The sequence below is a fragment of the Protomyctophum parallelum genome, assembly GCF_964188405.1.
Source record: "Protomyctophum parallelum genome assembly, chromosome: 14".
Lineage (NCBI taxonomy): Eukaryota > Metazoa > Chordata > Actinopteri > Myctophiformes > Myctophidae > Protomyctophum > Protomyctophum parallelum.
This window is the reverse complement of record NC_139709.1, coordinates 7,693,532-7,712,916: the sequence shown is the minus strand read 5'-3', so window position 1 is coordinate 7,712,916 and position 19,385 is coordinate 7,693,532. Positions and strand designations below refer to the sequence as shown.

The window sequence follows — 19,385 nt, the reverse complement described above, 5'->3', positions numbered from 1 at the left end:
CAATTTAATATTGAGCAGCCGACAATGTTTAGGTGCCTATCCTTCTGATTACTGTTACAATATTGTGTTCGTTCATGGTCAAAGTGCTAATAAATGACATACTGTAGTCTTTGTTCAGTCAGACAGCATGCAAATCCCTTCCATTTCTCTACTCTGATCTCTAGGTCTGACTGCAGTTGGAAAATATACGGCAAACAGCGACCTACTGTGGCCCATTGCTTTATTTTATTTATATTTTTTTGTGATCAAGTTTTTTATTTTATTTTTTTGCCCATTGCTTTATTTGATTTGATTTGTTTTTGTCATTCAAGAATAAAACAAGTTACATCATGTTCATCTAGGAAGCGTCAAGGATATAGACAAGAAAGTCTTCAGACTTATTTTCATTCTGGGACAAACAGCATTGCAACAAAATTCATGCAGGCAAACATACATTACTTCAATAAATATAACAATTAAGAGCTACACTATACCTACTACCTGCAACATTTTCTAAAAGCCAGTTATACGACTGACTGGAATGCAAGTGATCTCATTGGATTTTGTGTATTTATACATCCATCGTTGAACGACGGCGTCCCTCCCCGGAAACAGCTCACCTACAAGGCTAAAAGCTCACGCTGAGTTTGTTTTTGGCAAGGAACGTTGCAGTATCCCCCGGACTGAGACACGCCTTTAACAATCAGGTTTGAAAGCAGTGCCACCATCGGAATGCGTCTCACATCTGATACATGTGTACATGTGTGTGTGTTCCCTGTGGATTTTCTTCACTGCTGCACAGACTTGATGGGGAGGGAGGGGGGGGGGGGGGGGGGATCTAATCATTTGGGGTTGCAACTTGCTGCCGGTCTGAACTGTTGGCAAGCGTGATGACATTTATGTTGGCAAGCGTAGTGCTGATGAGACGATGGATAATGTTCAGAAGCTCAGGTCCTGACACTTCACCCAGCGGGTTCAGTTCTCTGCTCTCTCCCTACGTTTCCTTGTACCTGCACAATGAGGAACAACAACAATAAGAGTAGGAGAGAGGAAGTGTAATATAATATCTGGCTACTGCAGAAGCTCACCTGAGAAACAGCCGTTCTTGTCTAACCCATTTATCGGGGACTTTCTTTTTTAAATCTTTTCAATCCTGACAGTTTTCTGAAATACCTATATTTCTGTATCAGTGGTTCTCAATATTTCATGTCAAGGACCCCAAAAATATATGTAATTGCCTGCCGACCCCATTTGACACATTGTGAGCTTGTAGAGATCGGTCATTTTCAAATGGCCGAAATGCATATAGGGTTATGTATATAGTAATCAAAATCTACAAAGTAACTAGTAACTAAACTTTTCAAATAAATGTAGCGGAATAGAAGCACAATATTTGCCTCTGAGATGTAGTGGAGTAGAAGTTAAAGTACTGGAAATTGGAAACATTCAAGTAAATGTACTTAGTTACTTTACCGTTTACTGTACACCACTGCTGTACATCTACAATAACACACCACAGTTACAGTCTTTAATAACATAAGTCACAATCTTGCATTATTTACACCTACTAGTTGTTTGGCCTCAAAATGTCATCAATGTTCGAGTGCAATATTCCCAAAGTAGTATTCAAGCTAAAAAAAAAGACTTGTTTGCAATATAAAAATAAACATTTTCAGATACGCCAAGTGAATGAAAAATCATACAATGACAGATATGACAGGGGATACGGAGTTGATCTTTAAGCAAAACATTAATCAAAGCTTCACATCTATATGTGTGGTTACATTGTGACAATGTCGTGAAGTTTTGCATTCTCTTTCGCTTTGAGTAACGACCAAAGCGAAAGTCATTGGATCAGCACGAATCACTTTGCATGAATGTTGCCATGTCCTCTGATTATAGGTAACTTGTTTTTCTGCAAAGTCACTTGTAAATTTGGTAGTAAGCGGGTTGTGTTTTTATGGCTTTTTATGGCTGACCAGGGGGAGGTAGTTTACAGACCAGGATTACTGCATGTTTTTTGTGAGGGTACCTACCCTAGGGGACACGGGGAGAACATGCAAACTCCACACAAAAAGGCCCTTTCGCCAACCCCGCCTCAGGTATGGGCACTGCTAATATGGAGGAGAGAACACACCCCCAGTGCGTCCCAAAGCGTAATTTTTTTCCCCCAAGATTCTTTTAGAAGATAGGCGGTCTACAAGCTCACAAAGCGCTGTGTGTGTGCGGCTTATAGTCGCTTCCTCCTGGGCTCGTTTTTTGTGGGCCAGGCCGCTTGTTTCTCTTGCAACATCTGGCAATGTTGGGTTTGCATGCCTGGTAGTGGTGTGTACTGTTTTGGAATGAAGCATTCACTAATCTCTTATGGTTTCTCATGATGAGCCACGCATGCGGAACTATTTCCTATACTGTGTGTGAACTGCATGTTGTCAGGGAGTCGTCCAAACCGGTTTGAGCTAGTATATACCTGTCCCGTCACTCTCCTCTGTTTGTTCAACATCCTCTGATCATTTTCTTCCTCTTTGAATTTCCTCCTCCTGTGTCAAATAGGAACGTGTTGTGTATAGTATTTCTGCCAGGTGCTTTCCACCAAGATGTGTGTGTGGCGTCTCTGTCGGGTGGAGAGCTGGACACCTCATACAGTATGTGTGCAAAACTGTTTCTTCTCAGGATTTAAAAAAATTGAATCCCATAGAATTCTATTGGAACTTTTGAAAATCCTATAGAATCCTATTAGAAATTTTGAAAATCCTGTAAGATTGTGTGTGTGTGTGTGTGTGTGTGTGTGTGTGTGTGTGTGTGTGTGTGTGTGTGTGTGTGTGTGCTTGTGTGTACTGACTGAAGTGAGAACTCGGCCAAGGCTCCCAGAGTGTTCAGCTTCTGCTCCAGAGCCAAGATCCTCAAGCCCATGTACCCTGATGTGAGCACCAGCACCACCAACCTACAGCGCACACACACACGCACACACACACACACACACACACACACACACACACACACACACACACACACACACACACACACACACACACACACACACACACACACACACACACACACACACACACACACACACACACACACACACACACACAGTGTTGGAGTTTGGAAGCGCAAGCTTTCAGTGAAGCAACGTCCTGCTGCCTCCTGCATTATGTGCAAATTCAAAGCAGATGGTACGCAGGGCAGTTGAGTGATATCCAACGAGCGCTCCCAAACTCCAACACTTGCACACTAATCACCTGCAAGAAATTAATTTACAGAAAGTAGCATCATAGCAAGTCTACGGTGCATTTTTATGAAACAAACATATAATTTACAATTTACAATTTAGGCATTTAGCAGACGCTCTTAATCCAGAGCGACTTACAATAATCAAGAACAAAAGCATGGGAATACATCACAAAAGCATTTATCATAAAACATGCGTAAGCTAAGAAAGTAACAGTGGAATATCTATATTATGAGACTATACATATAAACTATATATATACTACTATGCTATACATATGTACTACTGCGTGCTATGACTATATACAATGCAATTATAGTACCGTCTACATAACATGCTATAAGTCTGTATCAGATGCTATCTAAGTCTACAGAAATGCTATCTAAGGGGGTAGGGTAAGTGCTATGGGCCATGATGGAGTCTAAAAAGGTGGGTTTTCAGACTACGGCGGAAGATTGGGAGTGATGCTGCAGTTCTCACTGCAATGGGAAGTGCATTCCACAGTTTTGGAGCCAGAAGGGAGAAGAGTTTGGGACGTGTGGAGCGTTGTCCCGGCGTTACATATTGCAGATAGAAAGAGAATCATTCAAGCTCTTCATACAGCTGCAATGTTGGTGAGTTTGGCATCGTTTAATACAGCCAGATAGGACTTTTCTGTTTGGATGTATGGGCTGTCAATGGCAAATTGCGCCTAGTTACCACCCTGCCAAGCAGGGCCGAATCAACCCCTCCGAGGGCCTTGGAGCTACACCAAATCAAAAGGACCCACGTGATTCGCATGCGCGTAACACAATCAAGAACAACAATTTCTGCGTTTGTGCGCCCAGTGAATGAATGTGCTGTGTTCAGCACTAATGCCACTGCTCTCATAGAGTTTTAAGGCTGCACTGTATGTGCTATTTTTGAGCCCCTCCTATATACAAGTTGAATGTTTTTAGTTCAATGTTTGTTTTAAAAACGCCATTGACAATGAAGGGAAAACGTACATCTTGTCCCTAACACAAACATTAAATGCCATTAACAATAAAGATAATAATGTTTGTTTTGTCATCGTTTGTTTTACATCATCATTACATCACCTAATCATAGCAACATGAGTTAGAATTCATGCTATCTGCAGGCCTCTCACAACTGATTAATGGACATTACCAAGGCTTCCAAATATGAACACAAGTAGTTTACATTTGTAACCAAGCTGTATAATAGCATCCTTAAGACGTTGGGACTTTAGCACCTTGGTAAGCAATGCCTCTTCCAGACTGTGGTCAAATGTGTGTGTGCAGATGGTAACTTAATTCAAATTATAGATATAGGTTATTGTACTCAGTGTGAAGGGACAGAAGACAAGCTGTAGTGATACTCACAGCAGCAGATAGATGGAGAACACAGCATTCAGATGGTTGGTTTCCTTCTGGAAAAAGACACCACACAGACCACCTGCTGAAGGAACGATGCAAATATAGAGTCCACACAAACCACCTGACTACACAGACTACATTATCTTTCTGGCCATAGGGTGCAAATGTCAAATTGTGCTACTGTTAACTACTACAAATACTATTAATATTGAGTGACTGCAGTTTCCTCCAGCGGTGAAATGTCCCTTTAATGCCCAGTTCAGACAACAACATACGTGCAACTAGACTCTAGTGTGTGAGTGCATGCACGTACGAGCACATGCTTGTATACACTCATACATGCGTGTCATGAGTTCATCTCACCTCTGTCCTCCGGTGTATGGGGCATTGTGGAGGCCTCCTCCTCCACTGTACTGCTTCCAGTCGAGGAGCTTCTCCTGGCAGGACCTGGGAAGCACAAACATCACTGTATTCCTTCCTAAAACACCACAGCCAAACATCACTGTATGCCTTCCTAAAACACCACAGCCAAACATCACTGTATTCACTGCTAAAACACCACAGCCAAACATCACTGTATTCACTGCTAAAACACCACAGCCAAACATCACTGTATTCACTGCTAAAACACCACAGCCAAACATCACTGTATTCCTTCCTAAAACACCACAGCCAAACATCACTGTATTCACTGCTAAAACACCACAGCCAAACATCACTGTATTCCTTCCTAAAACACCACAGCCAAACATCACTGTATGCCTTCCTAAAACACCACAGCCAAACATCACTGTATGCCTTCCTAAAACACCACAGCCAAACATCACTGTATTCACTGCTAAAACACCACAGCCAAACATCACTGTATTCACTGCTAAAACTCCACAGCCAAACATCACTGTATTCACTGCTAAAACACCACAGCCAAACATCACTGTATTCCTTCCTAAAACACCACAGCCAAACATCACTGTATGCCTTCCTAAAACACCACAGCCAAACATCACTGTATGCCTTCCTAAAACACCACAGCCAAACATCACTGTATTCACTGCTAAAACACCACAGCCAAACATCACTGTATGCCTTCCTAAAACACCACAGCCAAACATCACTGTATGCCTTCCTAAAACACCACAGCCAAACATCACTGTATGCCTTCCTAAAACACCACAGCCAAACATCACTGTATTCACTGCTAAAACATCACAGCCAAACATCACTGTATGCCTTCCTAAAACACCACAGCCAAACATCACTGTATTCACTGCTAAAACATCACAGCCAAACATCACTGTATGCCTTCCTAAAACATCACAGCCAAACATCACTGTATGCCTTCCTAAAACACCACAGCCAAACATCACTGTATTCCTTCCTAAAACAACACAGCCAAACATCACTGTATTCCTTCCTAAAACTCCACAGCCAAACATCACTGTATGCCTTCCTAAAACACCACAGCCAAACATCACTGTATTCACTGCTAAAACTCCACAGCCAAACATCACTGTATTCCTTCCTAAAACTCCACAGCTAAACATCACTGTATGCCTTCCTAAAACACCACAGCCAAATATCACTGTATTCACTGCTAAAACACCACAGCCAAACATCACTGTATTCCTTCCTAAAACACCACAGCCAAACATCACTGTATTCCTTCCTAAAACTCCACAGCCAAACATCACTGTATTCCTTCCTAAAACTCCACAGCTAAACATCACTGTATGCCTTCCTAAAACCCCACAGCCAAATATCACTGTATTCACTGCTAAAACACCACAGCCAAACATCACTGTATTCCTTCCTAAAACACCACAGCCAAACATCACTGTATGCCTTCCTAAAACACCACAGCCAAACATCACTGTATTCCTTCCTAAAACACCACAGCCAAACATCACTGTATTCCTTCCTAAAACACCACAGCCAAACATCACTGTATGCCTTCCTAAAACACCACAGCCAAACATCACTGTATTCCTTCCTAAAACACCACAGCCAAACATCACTGTATTCCTTCCTAAAACACCACAGCCAAACATCACTGTATTCCTTCCTAAAACACCACAGCCAAACATCACTGTATTCACTGCTAAAACACCACAGCCAAACATCACTGTATTCAATCCTAAAACACCACAGCCAAACATCACTGTATTCCTTCCTAAAACACCACAGCCAAACATCACTGTATTCCTTCCTAAAACACCACAGCCAAACATCACTGCATTCACTGCTAAAACACCACAGCCAAACACCACTGTATGCCTTCCTAAAACACCACAGCCAAACACCACTGTATGCCTTCCTAAAACACCACAGCCAAACATCACTGTATTCACTGCTAAAACACCACATCCAAACATCACTGTATTCCTTCCTAAAACACCACAGCAAAACATCACTGTATGCCTTCCTAAAACACCACAGCCAAACATCACTGTATTCCTTCCTAACACACCACACAATTCCACAGCCAAACATTCCATGCTGTAACATCTAGGCCTATTCCACATTTCTACTGGTGTTTTTCATTGTCTTCTGGGGCTGCAACAGTTGAGTATTTTCTTTGCCATTATTCTGTCAATTATGTTTTTGATTAATCAAGTAATCAAGGTACTTTCTTTGTTATGTTGTTGTTGGGTTTTTTTCTTCAATTAAAACTCATTGGCTGCCAGACTTGACCCTCGCTAGATGGCGCTCCCTGCCACGGAAGCAGCCAGATGTTTTACTCTGAAGTCCCCCAAATACCGGAAGCAAAATCATGTATATATTTTTTAGTCCTCCAGCTATCCGAAGTGAGAAAGGATTCTGAGAAAAAAGTGTTTTAAGATCGCCGTTTACAAAGAAGTCTATGGAGCGGCCATCTTGGTCAGGGCACCACCCTATAGGGCTAATGCATGTTGCATTACAACCGCAATCTATCATAAACCACCATGCGTGTGTGTGTGTGTGTGTGTGTGTGTGTGTGTGTGTGTGTGTGTGTGTGTGTGTGTGTGTGTGTGTGTGTGTGTGTGTGCGCTCGCTCGCGTGCGTGCGTGCGTTGTCTCCTACTTGCGTTGGTCAGCTTAGGGAAGACATTGTCCACAACACTGAGACTGGTAGGACTGTTCTGGACACTGTCTGACTGACTGGACGGGCTGGACATCTGTGGACAGACAGACAGAAAGAAAGAGCTTGTGGATCTACTGCTTTTTATGCTTTTGAATTTGAATCCTGAAAAGTTAACAGTCCTTCTTTTTTCGGGACATAAAGGGTTTCAACAGACAGCTATGAATGTAACGAAATAAGTGAATGAATAAATAACCAGCTCAGTGGCTTAGGCCCTATAGTGGTTACATTGTCCGCCCCGAAACGGGGAAGTCAGGGTTCGATCCCCGGTCGGGTCATAAGACTATAAAAATGGGACCCAATGCCTCCCTGCACTCAGCATCAAGGGTTGGATTGGGGGGGGGGGGGGTTAGATCAACTAATCAAATGATTCCAGAGCGTGGCACGGCTGTGGCTCACCGCTCCAAGAGATGATGGGTTAAATGTGGAGAACAAATTATCGCATACATGTGTGTGACAAAATAGTAGGATTTTAACTTTAACCTAAATAACTTGTTGACAGTAATAATTGCGCATTAGAGGACATCTTTATGCAGACGGTGAACATACAATGTCCCGGTCCACTTCGTTCTCTGCAGAGGACACTCTGGGACTGCTGTTGGTACTCTCTGCTCCCTGCTGAACACACACACACACACACACACACACACACACACACACACACACACACACACACACACACACACACACACACACACACACACACACACACACACACACACACACACACACACACACACACACACACACACACACACACACACACACACACACACACACACGTGAGTACATGGTACATGAACATGAAGTACATGAACTTTATAGGATGGCCTAACCCTATGGAGCCGACTATAACCGATCTATAAGCTCACAACGTTGCAGCTTGTAGATCGGCTATTTTCGGATACCATATGAAAGAAAAAGCCTTTGTGAGGATGAGGATAATTTATTGTTCTCACAAATGTTTCTTCAATTTCTCCTACAGTTGTGAGGACAACCCATTTTGGGCGGGAACCCCATTTGGTCTTTTAAGCATACTATAATCTACAAGCTCATAGCGCAGCACAGAGGGCCACGCTACGAGCTTGTAGGTCTGCTATTTTTTTTTAATCGTGAACATGTGGTGCAAATCCATATATTCTTTCAGAGCGAATGTTTTTAACTCAAATATTTGCTTCTGGGGGGTCCCTTGAACAACATATTTTGAGATGGGGGTCGGTGGCCAATTACATATAATTTTTGGGGGTCCTTGGCATGAAAATGTTTGAGAACGGCTGACAGAAACATAAGGTTTGTCAGGATTTAGAAGTTTGTAGAATTTGTAGAATCGTCCTCAGGTCTAAATGGGTTAAGTTCTTCCATACATTAAGGCTCTGAGGTTTGTCCTTGACACAAATGCCCTATATATGATGATGTCATCATGATGATGACATGATGATGACGGCACACACACACACACACACACACACACACACACACACATTCACACGCACACACACACAGTACATGCCTGTGAACAGATGGACTGCAGCATCTTGTAACAGGCCTCCCGGTTCCTCAGAGACCCAAAGGAGTACTGGACGCACGCACACGCACACGCACATGCACACGCACACACGCACACACACACACACACACACACACACACACACACACACACACACACACACACACACACACACACACACACACACACACACACACACACACACACACACACACACAGTTAATGATCATGTCAGGTGTTCACACAACAGCTACATGATAAAGCAATCCCCAGTTTTGTAGTAGAGATCTATTCTAGAGCCAGTGGTTTCAACCTTTTTGAATGTCAATAATCCCCAGTTTAGACATGCATTTAGAGAGAAGGGGATCTTCTGCGGGTGGGGTGGGGTGGGGTGGGGTCAGCTCACCTTGGCTCCAGTAGCCATGCGGACAGACAACATGGTCAGGTTTAACTTGTGCTTCTTCACCTCGCTGACGCTGGCCACAGGAATCACCACCTGTACAATGTAATGGATGGACTGTTAGCATTCACCTGTAGCCTACAATATAAAGATGAACTGTTAGCATTCACACGCGCACACGCACGCACACACACGCACACATGTGCGCGCACACACACACACACACACACACACACACACACACACACATTATTATACTATGGCAATTTTATGACTGCCATTTGTAAACAAAAAAACAATTGTCATTGTCCAGTGAGGCGACTCACTGGACAAACTGTTCAAAAGTCATGATAAAAGATAGAAACTATGAAAGGAATAAGGAAATAGAAACTATCAAATATCGACCAATCAGAAGAGTGGGCGGGGCTATAAGTAATGAAGGACAATGACTTTAAACCGAGTCCAATGAGGCAAAGTGGCTACGAGAAACTGTTCAAAGGTTACGGCAAATGATAGACACTATGAAATATCAACCAATCAGTATGAGGGGCAGGGCCAAGAGACTCCAATCAGGACTCTGAACCGAATAAAACAGAACTACTAAGTAACAACGATGGAGAATCAAATATGGACCAAACAGAAGTAACACCAATGCAATGAAGAACAATGACATCACCTTGTCTGTATGGCAATCAGCTCAAACGTTACATGGAAAGAAAGCTGGGAAAACTAAGCTTTCATCGTTAATTACTCCTGAACTGGTGTGCATTTTATTTTATTTGCATAATTTAATTTGGGGTTGGGTTAGAAATGCACGATGGAACAGATCTATAACTATTTGCATCAACACGCATTGTTAGTTTGTAGATTTGATCTTTTTATGTTTTATGTCTGTTGTGCATCACATCGCCGGGCGGAGGACACAGAAAGTAGCAAATCTACAAGCTCACAACATGACATGGCATTACATGTGAGTTTGTAGATCTGCTACTTCCACGGATGCCCATATCAGGCTTTAACAGCCAAATAAGTTTCATCAGAGCGCATTCCAATAGTTAATCAATCAAGACATTCATACAAGAAGAATTACAAATCAATACAAAATCAGTTAACTCATCCTCGGTGCATTTTAACAGCCAAATAAGTTTCATCAGAGCGCATTCCAATTCACTGCCAAAATAGCTAATCAATCAAGACATTCATACAAGAAGAATTACAAATCAATACAAAATCAGTGAACTCTCCGCTCATCCTTGGTGCATTTTAATGGGACAAGCAGCAGCAGAAATGTACAACATAAAAGCTCTGGGTCTTTGAAGAAAACCTTCTAGTATTACACATGTAAGACTATATCGACCTTCCCACACCCGGCCACACTTTTACTTTCTGATATGAATGATGAAGCCTATAAGCAAAAGGGCGCATGCCATGCAATATGCCACACGTTTATTGAGGACACAGAGGAGAAACCTATGTCTAGAGTAATATACAATGTTTTCATTCATGAGTGATACTCTGGACGGAGATACAGAGCTGATACGCTGTTTACTTTGTGTGTATAGTCTTCATGTCGTGTGTGGTGTTGTACTCTGTATAGTCTCGATGCTCTGCATGTGTTTTTGTTGAACAAGACCTTTGAAATGGTATTTCCGTCATGAAGTCAGTGTATAGGAGCATTCACGGACACGGTCGTGTATTGTGTATAGGAGCATTCACGGTCGTGTATTGTGTATAGGAGCATTCACGGTCGTGTATTGTGTATAGGAGCATTCACGGTCGTGTATTGTGTATAGGAGCATTCACGGTCGTGTATTGTGTATAGGAGCATTCACGGCCTATTCACGGTGTATTGTGTAGACTCGAGGCATCATGTATTGTTCATTAGGGATTATATACCATAGTGCACTGTGTGCTTCCATAATGACACTACAGTAGAGTTCTCAAACTACTGCCCGAACCCGACTCTACGTTTTCTGCCGGGCCGGGCCTAAAATGTATGGTAATCAGTCGGGCCTCGGGCTCCATGAAAGAAAATGTAATGTAAATATAATACATTCTCAAATTCTGCCCAAACCAAAAAAACAGATCAGTTATAGGGCCCAGTTAGGCCCGGGCCTTAATTGTCAGGCCCGTTGAGAACTCTGTCAGTGACAGACAGTAGAAAGCAGCGTTACCTTGGTGTCTCTGAGCAGCACTGACGAGTAGAAACACAGGAAGTTCACAGTCAAGTACAGCTTCCCATGGTAGAGACCTTCCTTCTGCAATGCACACGTGAACGCTGGCACACAGACACACATAGGCAGGCAAGCAGGCACATGCACGCACCCACGCACACACACTATGTTTACGCAGGAACACATGCACATCGATTTATCCAAAATGTTTTACTCATTACGCAGACTGCTTAAAAGCTTTAAGTCAAGTAAAATTTAAATATTATGACAAGCGCAGATGTCACAAAACATACACAAGATTACATCACACATAGAGAAGCACACTGACAGGAGCAGCTGGGACAATAAGCTTGATCTTGATTAAGGCGCTGCTGAATGTAATGAAACACGAAGACCTACTACCATGATGTGTTCACAACTTCTCACCAAGCCCCCAGAAAGGCTGGCAAGTGCTGAAGCACTGAGCCCTACTGGTGAGAGCTGGGACTACAGGCGGGGCCCTGCATTTAAGACGAGGAAACCCCGTTCAGCTGCGGTTTAACATTGAGCGCTTGTTTGCACTTCCGCATTTGACCACCAACATTTGGTGTTCAAATCATTGGACCACCAGAAGACCCGGAAGGTCAACGGTCTACTTCCACATTTGACTTGACTCAAATGCGGAAGTAGACCGTTGAAGATACCATGTGACGTGTGTAGCTTTAAATCTTTTGTATCTGCCAGCGTGAAGTAATCTGTTATTATATCCAATAATACAGGTGGAAAATTACATAACTCCGTCCCGAGTCCACAGGGGCTCCGACCGTGTGTGGTGGGTTTAACTCTAAATTGCTCGAAATGATTACAAACCTACCTGCGCATGGTTGGAAATGCTGTGTGCTCGGGATGGAGTTATTTAATCTTTGCACCTGTACCGTACTCGTTCTTGGATATATACAAATATCAGATTAAAGTAAGCGACTGGTGGACACGTTTCTGAACTGCCCACAGCCCTCCCATGACTATGAGACACAGACTGAGTAGATTGTGGCATTTTATCATGAACATTAGCGAGGACCAATTATATGACGATAGGTTGAAAGGTGGTCCTTTAACAAACATTAACAAAGACACAAGTGACGTGAACTCACTGTGTGTCAGGGCCTCTCCGTCTGTTAGCTCCTCAAACAGCTTGTGGAAGGACTTGTTCTGTTTCACAAAGCTCTGCATGCGAGGAGAACAACACAGTCGTGAATTATGTACAGTACATAAATAGAATAAAGCAATAAGCCGGTCTCAGGTTACCGGGTATTTTATAATGGCTGAGAGGCATGTGAGACACTTCTTTCATATTCCAATTATACCAATTATATGACAAAGCTAGCAATTGTTCATGTATAATGTTTGTTATGAGCTGGTCCAGCCGGCTCCATTCACTGCCATGTATTCATTGCACTACCGGAGTTTGGCTCCCATGAAAGTGTCCATGAACGTGTCATGGCGCAGCCCAGTCACGTGACCACTTCACTTCCTTCTAAGAGCTTCCTTGGTTTTGACTCGGACAGGCAGTCTCTGTGACGGGGAATAGGAAGCGCTTGATGTTTTTACGAGGCCGCCCAGAGCCACACATTCACAGTCATAAGAGCGCGGGCAGTGCTTAAAGACAAGTTCTCCCCTTCCCCAGTTCAGCTACAGAGCTGCGGGATGAATGTAACACAGCTGGGAATGATCCAAAGTGATTGAAGGTGCGGATTATCGTGAGATTTACCATGGCTACCAGCCAATCAGAATCAAGTATTGGGACTAACCGTTTTAGAATAGAAAACAACACAGTATATGTGAATGTAGAAATAGAATAGAATCACAAACAGCTTGTGGAGGGGAAAACAACACAGAGGTATTAAAGTTGCGACGAATGCTGATGAATGTTATCAGCCACTGATAACAGTGGGGTTGTTATAGGCATAGAGGTTTACCAACACTCTGGGATTACAGTGGGAAATTACATCAAATGGGAATTTAATCTGTCTTGTTCAAATAGGACCTACAGTATTGTTGATGAGGCCATCTGGCGGGTCCGGGCTCTCTTCTTCTATAGGTTGTGATCTAACAGAGGACAGAAGAAAGAGAAAGAAAGAGTATTGAACAGGCACCAAGAAGGATTCTCTGTTCATTTTAAAGCCATTGCAGAACTAGTATAATTACTGCAGTTCTCAGCAGGTGGCGCCAAATTTGCATTTAAAACCAAATGTGAGATCAGAGGAGTTTAATAACCCCCCACAACAACAGGTAAGTGTTTGTCTATGAAGTCTATGTAGTAGTGGCTTTGCAGTGCAGGGTGACAGGATTGAACTGCATGGTCAAATTGTGTCTCTTTTATGACGGAGCTTAAAACAGAACCTGTATTCTCAGTTGAGATTCTGGTCGGTTTACATTACTGCGGTCAGTAGTAAGGCTGCATTCAGGTGTTAATGGAAATACCAAAATAAGTCGGAAGTCCATGAGCCAGAGCTCCAAATTAGGGCTCCTAATCTGAGCATTATATGAAAATATGCCAGAATTTGCTTCCAACTTGATATGGAAAGGGTTGAAAACCACTGCTATAGAGGCGTCAAAAAAGGCTCTGCAGAAACATTCTGGGCGAGGTTACAGTCCCTCCGTCCACGTGCCTGTTATATTCTCTACGCCTCTACGGTTACGGTAGCCATGATTCATGACTCTCGTATTCATACGAGAGTCATGACGAAACTTCACCCTGGTTTTTGCGAACGCTGCATTTACAAGATTTCCGTATATATAAACATTCAGATTTCAAATATAAAGTACTCACAATTTGTCCCACGGGTGTTAGTTAGTAGCAGCTCCAGCGATTAGAATTTCTGCATCCCGCGTTGTTTAATAAAAAGCATTTTTATCCGAGGTGTTATTTTGCCATTGGCTTTCAACTACGCGCCCCTATCGGTCGGGTGGAGGGTGGCACTCGGTGTGTTCGATATAGGTACGCTGACCGCCCTGCCAATTCAGACTAATAGGCGAGTGCGCTCCCGGTGTGCAACTGTGGATTTCCCAAACGAACCCCGTTTGAAAAAAGTAGCCGGGGAGCTCGGACAAAAATGCTTTTTATTAAACAACGCGGGACGCAGCAATTCTAATCGCTGGCGCTGCTACTAACTAACACCCGTGGGACACTTTGTGAGTACTTTATATTTGAAATCTGAATGTTTATATATACGGAAATCTTGTAAATGCAGCGAGCGCAAAAAACAGGGCAAAGTTTCTGCATGACTGTCATGATAATCATCATGGCAGTCATGTTCCAGGGCTACGGTTACGGTATGATGAGGACGTGAGATAAGGATACCAGTTTGGTTTATCCTTCCATGATATTGTCAGCGCCGGTACTGTACGTAGTGTGTGAACCACACCTTCTGTTGGACGCTCACAGCCCCATGCGTGTCGACGACATGTTGTGGACATGTCCGATCTTTATCATTAGTACAGCCAGACGAATGAATAATGGCGAATAATGGCCGTTGTAGCCTAGTAAAGGAAGGAAGCTGGAGCAAGCTCTGACAATCCCATTTTGGGGCGGGAACCCCTTTTGGTGTTTTAAGCACTATGTTATGCTTTAGCTGTTGAAAAATAGCAGATCTACAAGCTCATATCGCGGCACCGAGTGCCGCGATATGAACTTGTAGGTCTGTTATTTTTGAAAAGTCGTGGAAATGTGGCGCAAATCTTTGAATATATTATATTCTTTCAGAGTGAAAGTTTTTTACTTAAATCTTTGCTTATGGGGTGGTCCCCTGAAACAACATTTTAAGATGGGGGTCTGCGGCCAAATACAGATAATTCTGGGGGTCCTTGACATGAAAAAGGTGTGGTACCACTGACACTAGAAACATAGGTTTTTCAGAAAACCTTCAGGATTTAGAATAATTTTTTTAAGAATCGTCCTGGGTTAAGGCAAGCCCTGTGTTCACAGGCCACAATGAAGGCCATGTTTGCCATGATGGACCTCCTGCCCCTCAAATAAAGGATATCGTCTCTGTTGGGTGGAAACCTCATATGTCCCATAACGGTCATTTTTCAGGATTCAAATTCAAAAGTAGCAAAGGTGCTTTTGTGTGACTGTGATTATGATCAACTTATATGGCCTATAGAGGTACCTGAGACTAGAGAGGCTGGAGGTGTGGAGACTGCGGCCCAGCTCCTGGATCTGCTGCTGGGCCTCTTCCAGGCTCTGGCTGGCTCTGGGGGGCCTGATGATCAGCAGGCTGCCTTTACGACTACCATGGGACGACTTCCCAGTCCCAACCTCCTGCAGAGAACTGCTATGACATACACGCACAGCACAGGACACAGATATACATATATGCATTAGGCAAGGCCATTATATTTGTACTGTATTGTATAGTGCATTATATAAGGAAATTCAATGTGGAAAATTCAAGTTGTTCTGCAGTTGTCTTGTTGTTCCAGATATGTAGAGCATAACAACTATAAAGGTGCTGCTTCTCCATGTTTGTTTTTGGTTTTAGGGACAGAAAGCAAGCAGACCTTTCTGTATAAGTGTATTAGCTGTGTACACAGTCTGTATGCAGTCTATGAGTCACAGTCATGAGTCTACTCGTTTACATAGTATGTTTCTTTAGGGCACTACTACATAAGTGGTTCTCAAAGTGCAGTCCGGGGACCCCCATGGGTTCTTCAAGGGGTTCCAGGGGGTCCCCTTCCAGCTTTTACAAAAATCTACAAACTCACAACGCCTGTCATTGCACACGACAATTTGTGATTTCTTTTCTTTTTGTTGCATAATTTGTGTCACACAAATCTCCTTGGCACAAAATATTTTCAGATTTTCAGTGTCAACAAGACAAACAATAGCGTACATGGAAATGAAAATACATGTGATTGTGATTTGTGTCAAGCTACTAGCGCTCACTCACCAAGGATGGGTAATTGAGATGACACATTTCACACGCTATATTATGTTCAGATATTTAATCTACCGGTATGTACGGTATTTGTTTGGTATATTTTCTCTTGTACAAAGCGACTTTAGGTACGCTGTATAAATCTGAGCAATTATTACATTAAAGCAGCACTTATATGTCACTTTCAGATGATTTGACACAATATGCAACCATGGCAAAAAACATAATCATACTGAATGAGTTATTATGATAAGGAAGCTCAAACAACAGCGTCTTTGTTTAACAGGAAAACCCCTGAAGACATACAGGGTAAGCTGAAACGATGAAACAACGCACGGTAAACACAAACATGTCACTATCTGCACTCTAGCTGATTCTTATCAGCAGCCCTGGTACATCTTGATTGTGTGGAAAAGAACACGGAATTTAAATGCTGAACTTCACTGCAACTCTGAAAATCTTGATCCTGCTTTAAACCATTTAGACCTGAGGCCGATAAAAAAAGGCTTCTAAATCCTAACAAAATAACCCCCCCCACCCCCCCTGAAAAACCTATGTTTCTAAGTCAGTGGTGCTCAACCTTTTTCATGTCAAGGACCCCAAAAATCTGAATTTGGCCGCGGACCCCCATCTGAAAATATGTTGTTCCAGGGACCCCCCCAGAAGCAAAGATACAGTATGAGTTAAAAACATTCAAAGATGTGAGCCTCATTTTCATGATTTTTCAAAAATAGCAGATCTACAAGCTCGTAGCTTGTAGATTATTTGCAGGGTCATATCTGCCGATACCGATTCTGACCGATTCCAATATTATACAGAAGACCACACTGAAAACAAGGTTTTCCATAAGTCAACATCCTGCTGCCTCCCACATCATGTGCAATTTCAAAACAGGTGAGTCGCAGATCCAAGCTTCTAAACTCCAAGCTTCTAAACTCCAACGGTATAATATCACCTGCACGGAATGTATACTGAAGTAGCTCATAATATCAGCATGTCTGCTGTGGAAGGACAAAGAGGCTTTCCATACAGCTGCAATGTTGGTGAGTTTAAAGTTTAACAGACATGTAGGTGTACTCACACAGCACTGTCCAGAGAGCGCCTCCGGAGCATGGTGACAAACAATACCTGCTGACAAATGACACAACACAATACAAGGGCAGGTGCACAGTAGCCTACAGCTCACACATCCATACACATCCTGCACTAAAAACCTACAGTAATTGTCCTGTTCGACAGTGTTCTCTGTGTTTGTCTTAATCCTGGAAGATCCACAGGCTGTCAGGGACCAGCCCACAATGTTTTTAGTTTTGTTTTGCAACTTTCAACGATTGGTTCTTTCCTTGTGGGTTTCACCAATGGGCTGTCCGGGGGTGCGGAACTATGCTACAGCTGAACCAATATTATTGGGCAGGAGCACAAGGAGGAAGTAACATGATGGTTGCTTACTGGCTGCTGATGTGGTGACAGTTACCATGGTGAGTCTTGGTGACATATACACACAACTCAGCCTGAAGCTTTCATTTAGCTAGGCAGTAGGCACACAGTCAAGTAGGCTAAAACATTATTTAATTTACCTACGTATGCACACAGTGAAATAGGCTTTAATTTAACTAGGTACACAACAAATTATCATTAGACTCTGGATGTGTACAAATGGACCTGTTAGGTTTGTTTAAAGTTAAATGGAAGTTTTGTTTGCACGTGTGAATATACGTACATGGAAATTAAGTCTTCATCTTACTGCTCTACGTGCCACTAAAATGTGGAATGCACTAATTACACTTTAACTTCACGATTAAAGGATGAGTAACACTGGTTTCTTTCAAAACTGTCCCGAAAAAAAAAAAACACATCAGGAGATCACGAGGGAAATTTCTCACCTCTTTTGTATACTATGGTATAGTCAAGACTAGATTCACTAGAGGACAATATCCATCGAGGGCCCTATCTTGCCTTACTCCTTTTTAGGCATGTTGTACTTGAAAAAACATTTTAAATTGCGGATGTGGGTGCTTGTATGTTTGTTCATAACCCTAAAACTCTAACCTGAATATTTTCCTAATTTTTAACCATAAAACAACCATTTCTCTCGTAACGTGAGCCACGCACGCACACGATAGACATCAGTGTGTGTCTGCAACTCTGCATGCATGCCTTAATGCCTCCATGAGGAACAGCTTATTTTATTGGCACATATTTGCATCGGCGCCAAAACAAATAACTTACGTAATAAATTGCAATGAAGTGCTCCTACTGCTTCCCATAATGAATCTTGTTTATTTCCCATTGATTGAATCCTTTAAAACAACACAGAGTCACAGACTCTGCTAACTCGTGCTCAGCAGTTACACTTTTAGCACCGTTGTGTTCACCGTTATCACCACTGTGTAAAACACACAGTAGTGACAATATGGGTTGTCTCCATGCGCTGCTACACTTCCGCCAGAATCCTGCAACTTCCGCCCCCCCAAAAAGATACACTCGACAGCATAGGCCTTGCCCAGCGTGAGTAATTAGTGCTTTTTCAGTTTTTGTATTGAGATGTACTCTTGTTGAACGGTACCCATTCTCAATCAATCAATCAAGTCGGGTGGGGAATTTGTTTTGGGTGAGCGTGTGTTAAGGCGAACATTCCTGTTACCCTTATTCCACCCTTGCAGACAGACGGTGTATGTAATCAGCTAGATCAGCTGATGGTT

At 42.7% G+C, this 19,385-nt stretch overlaps 1 protein-coding gene across 2 annotated transcripts; it reads right to left on the bottom strand.

Moving 5' to 3' along the window:
- Positions 1-866: 866 nt before the first annotated feature.
- On the bottom strand, positions 867-17,879 carry LOC310871043 (uncharacterized protein). 2 transcript variants are annotated; one of them, XM_083782490.1, is made up of 13 exons: positions 17,765-17,879; positions 15,916-16,080; positions 13,795-13,852; positions 12,898-12,970; positions 11,768-11,871; positions 9,600-9,689; positions 9,188-9,262; positions 8,236-8,301; positions 7,630-7,723; positions 4,933-5,016; positions 4,576-4,622; positions 2,819-2,920; positions 867-989 (listed from the first exon to the last, which is right to left on the bottom strand). In XM_083782490.1, the coding sequence occupies exons 1-13, from the start codon at positions 17,794-17,796 to the stop codon at positions 942-944; spliced, it is 1,038 nt and encodes a 345-aa protein (XP_083638616.1). In that variant the 5' UTR covers positions 17,797-17,879; the 3' UTR covers positions 867-941. The 2 variants fall into 2 exon arrangements, with proteins under 2 accessions (XP_083638616.1, XP_083638617.1); XM_083782491.1 differs by having other exon boundaries at positions 15,916-16,077.
- Between the last annotated feature and the right edge of the window lie 1,506 nt (positions 17,880-19,385).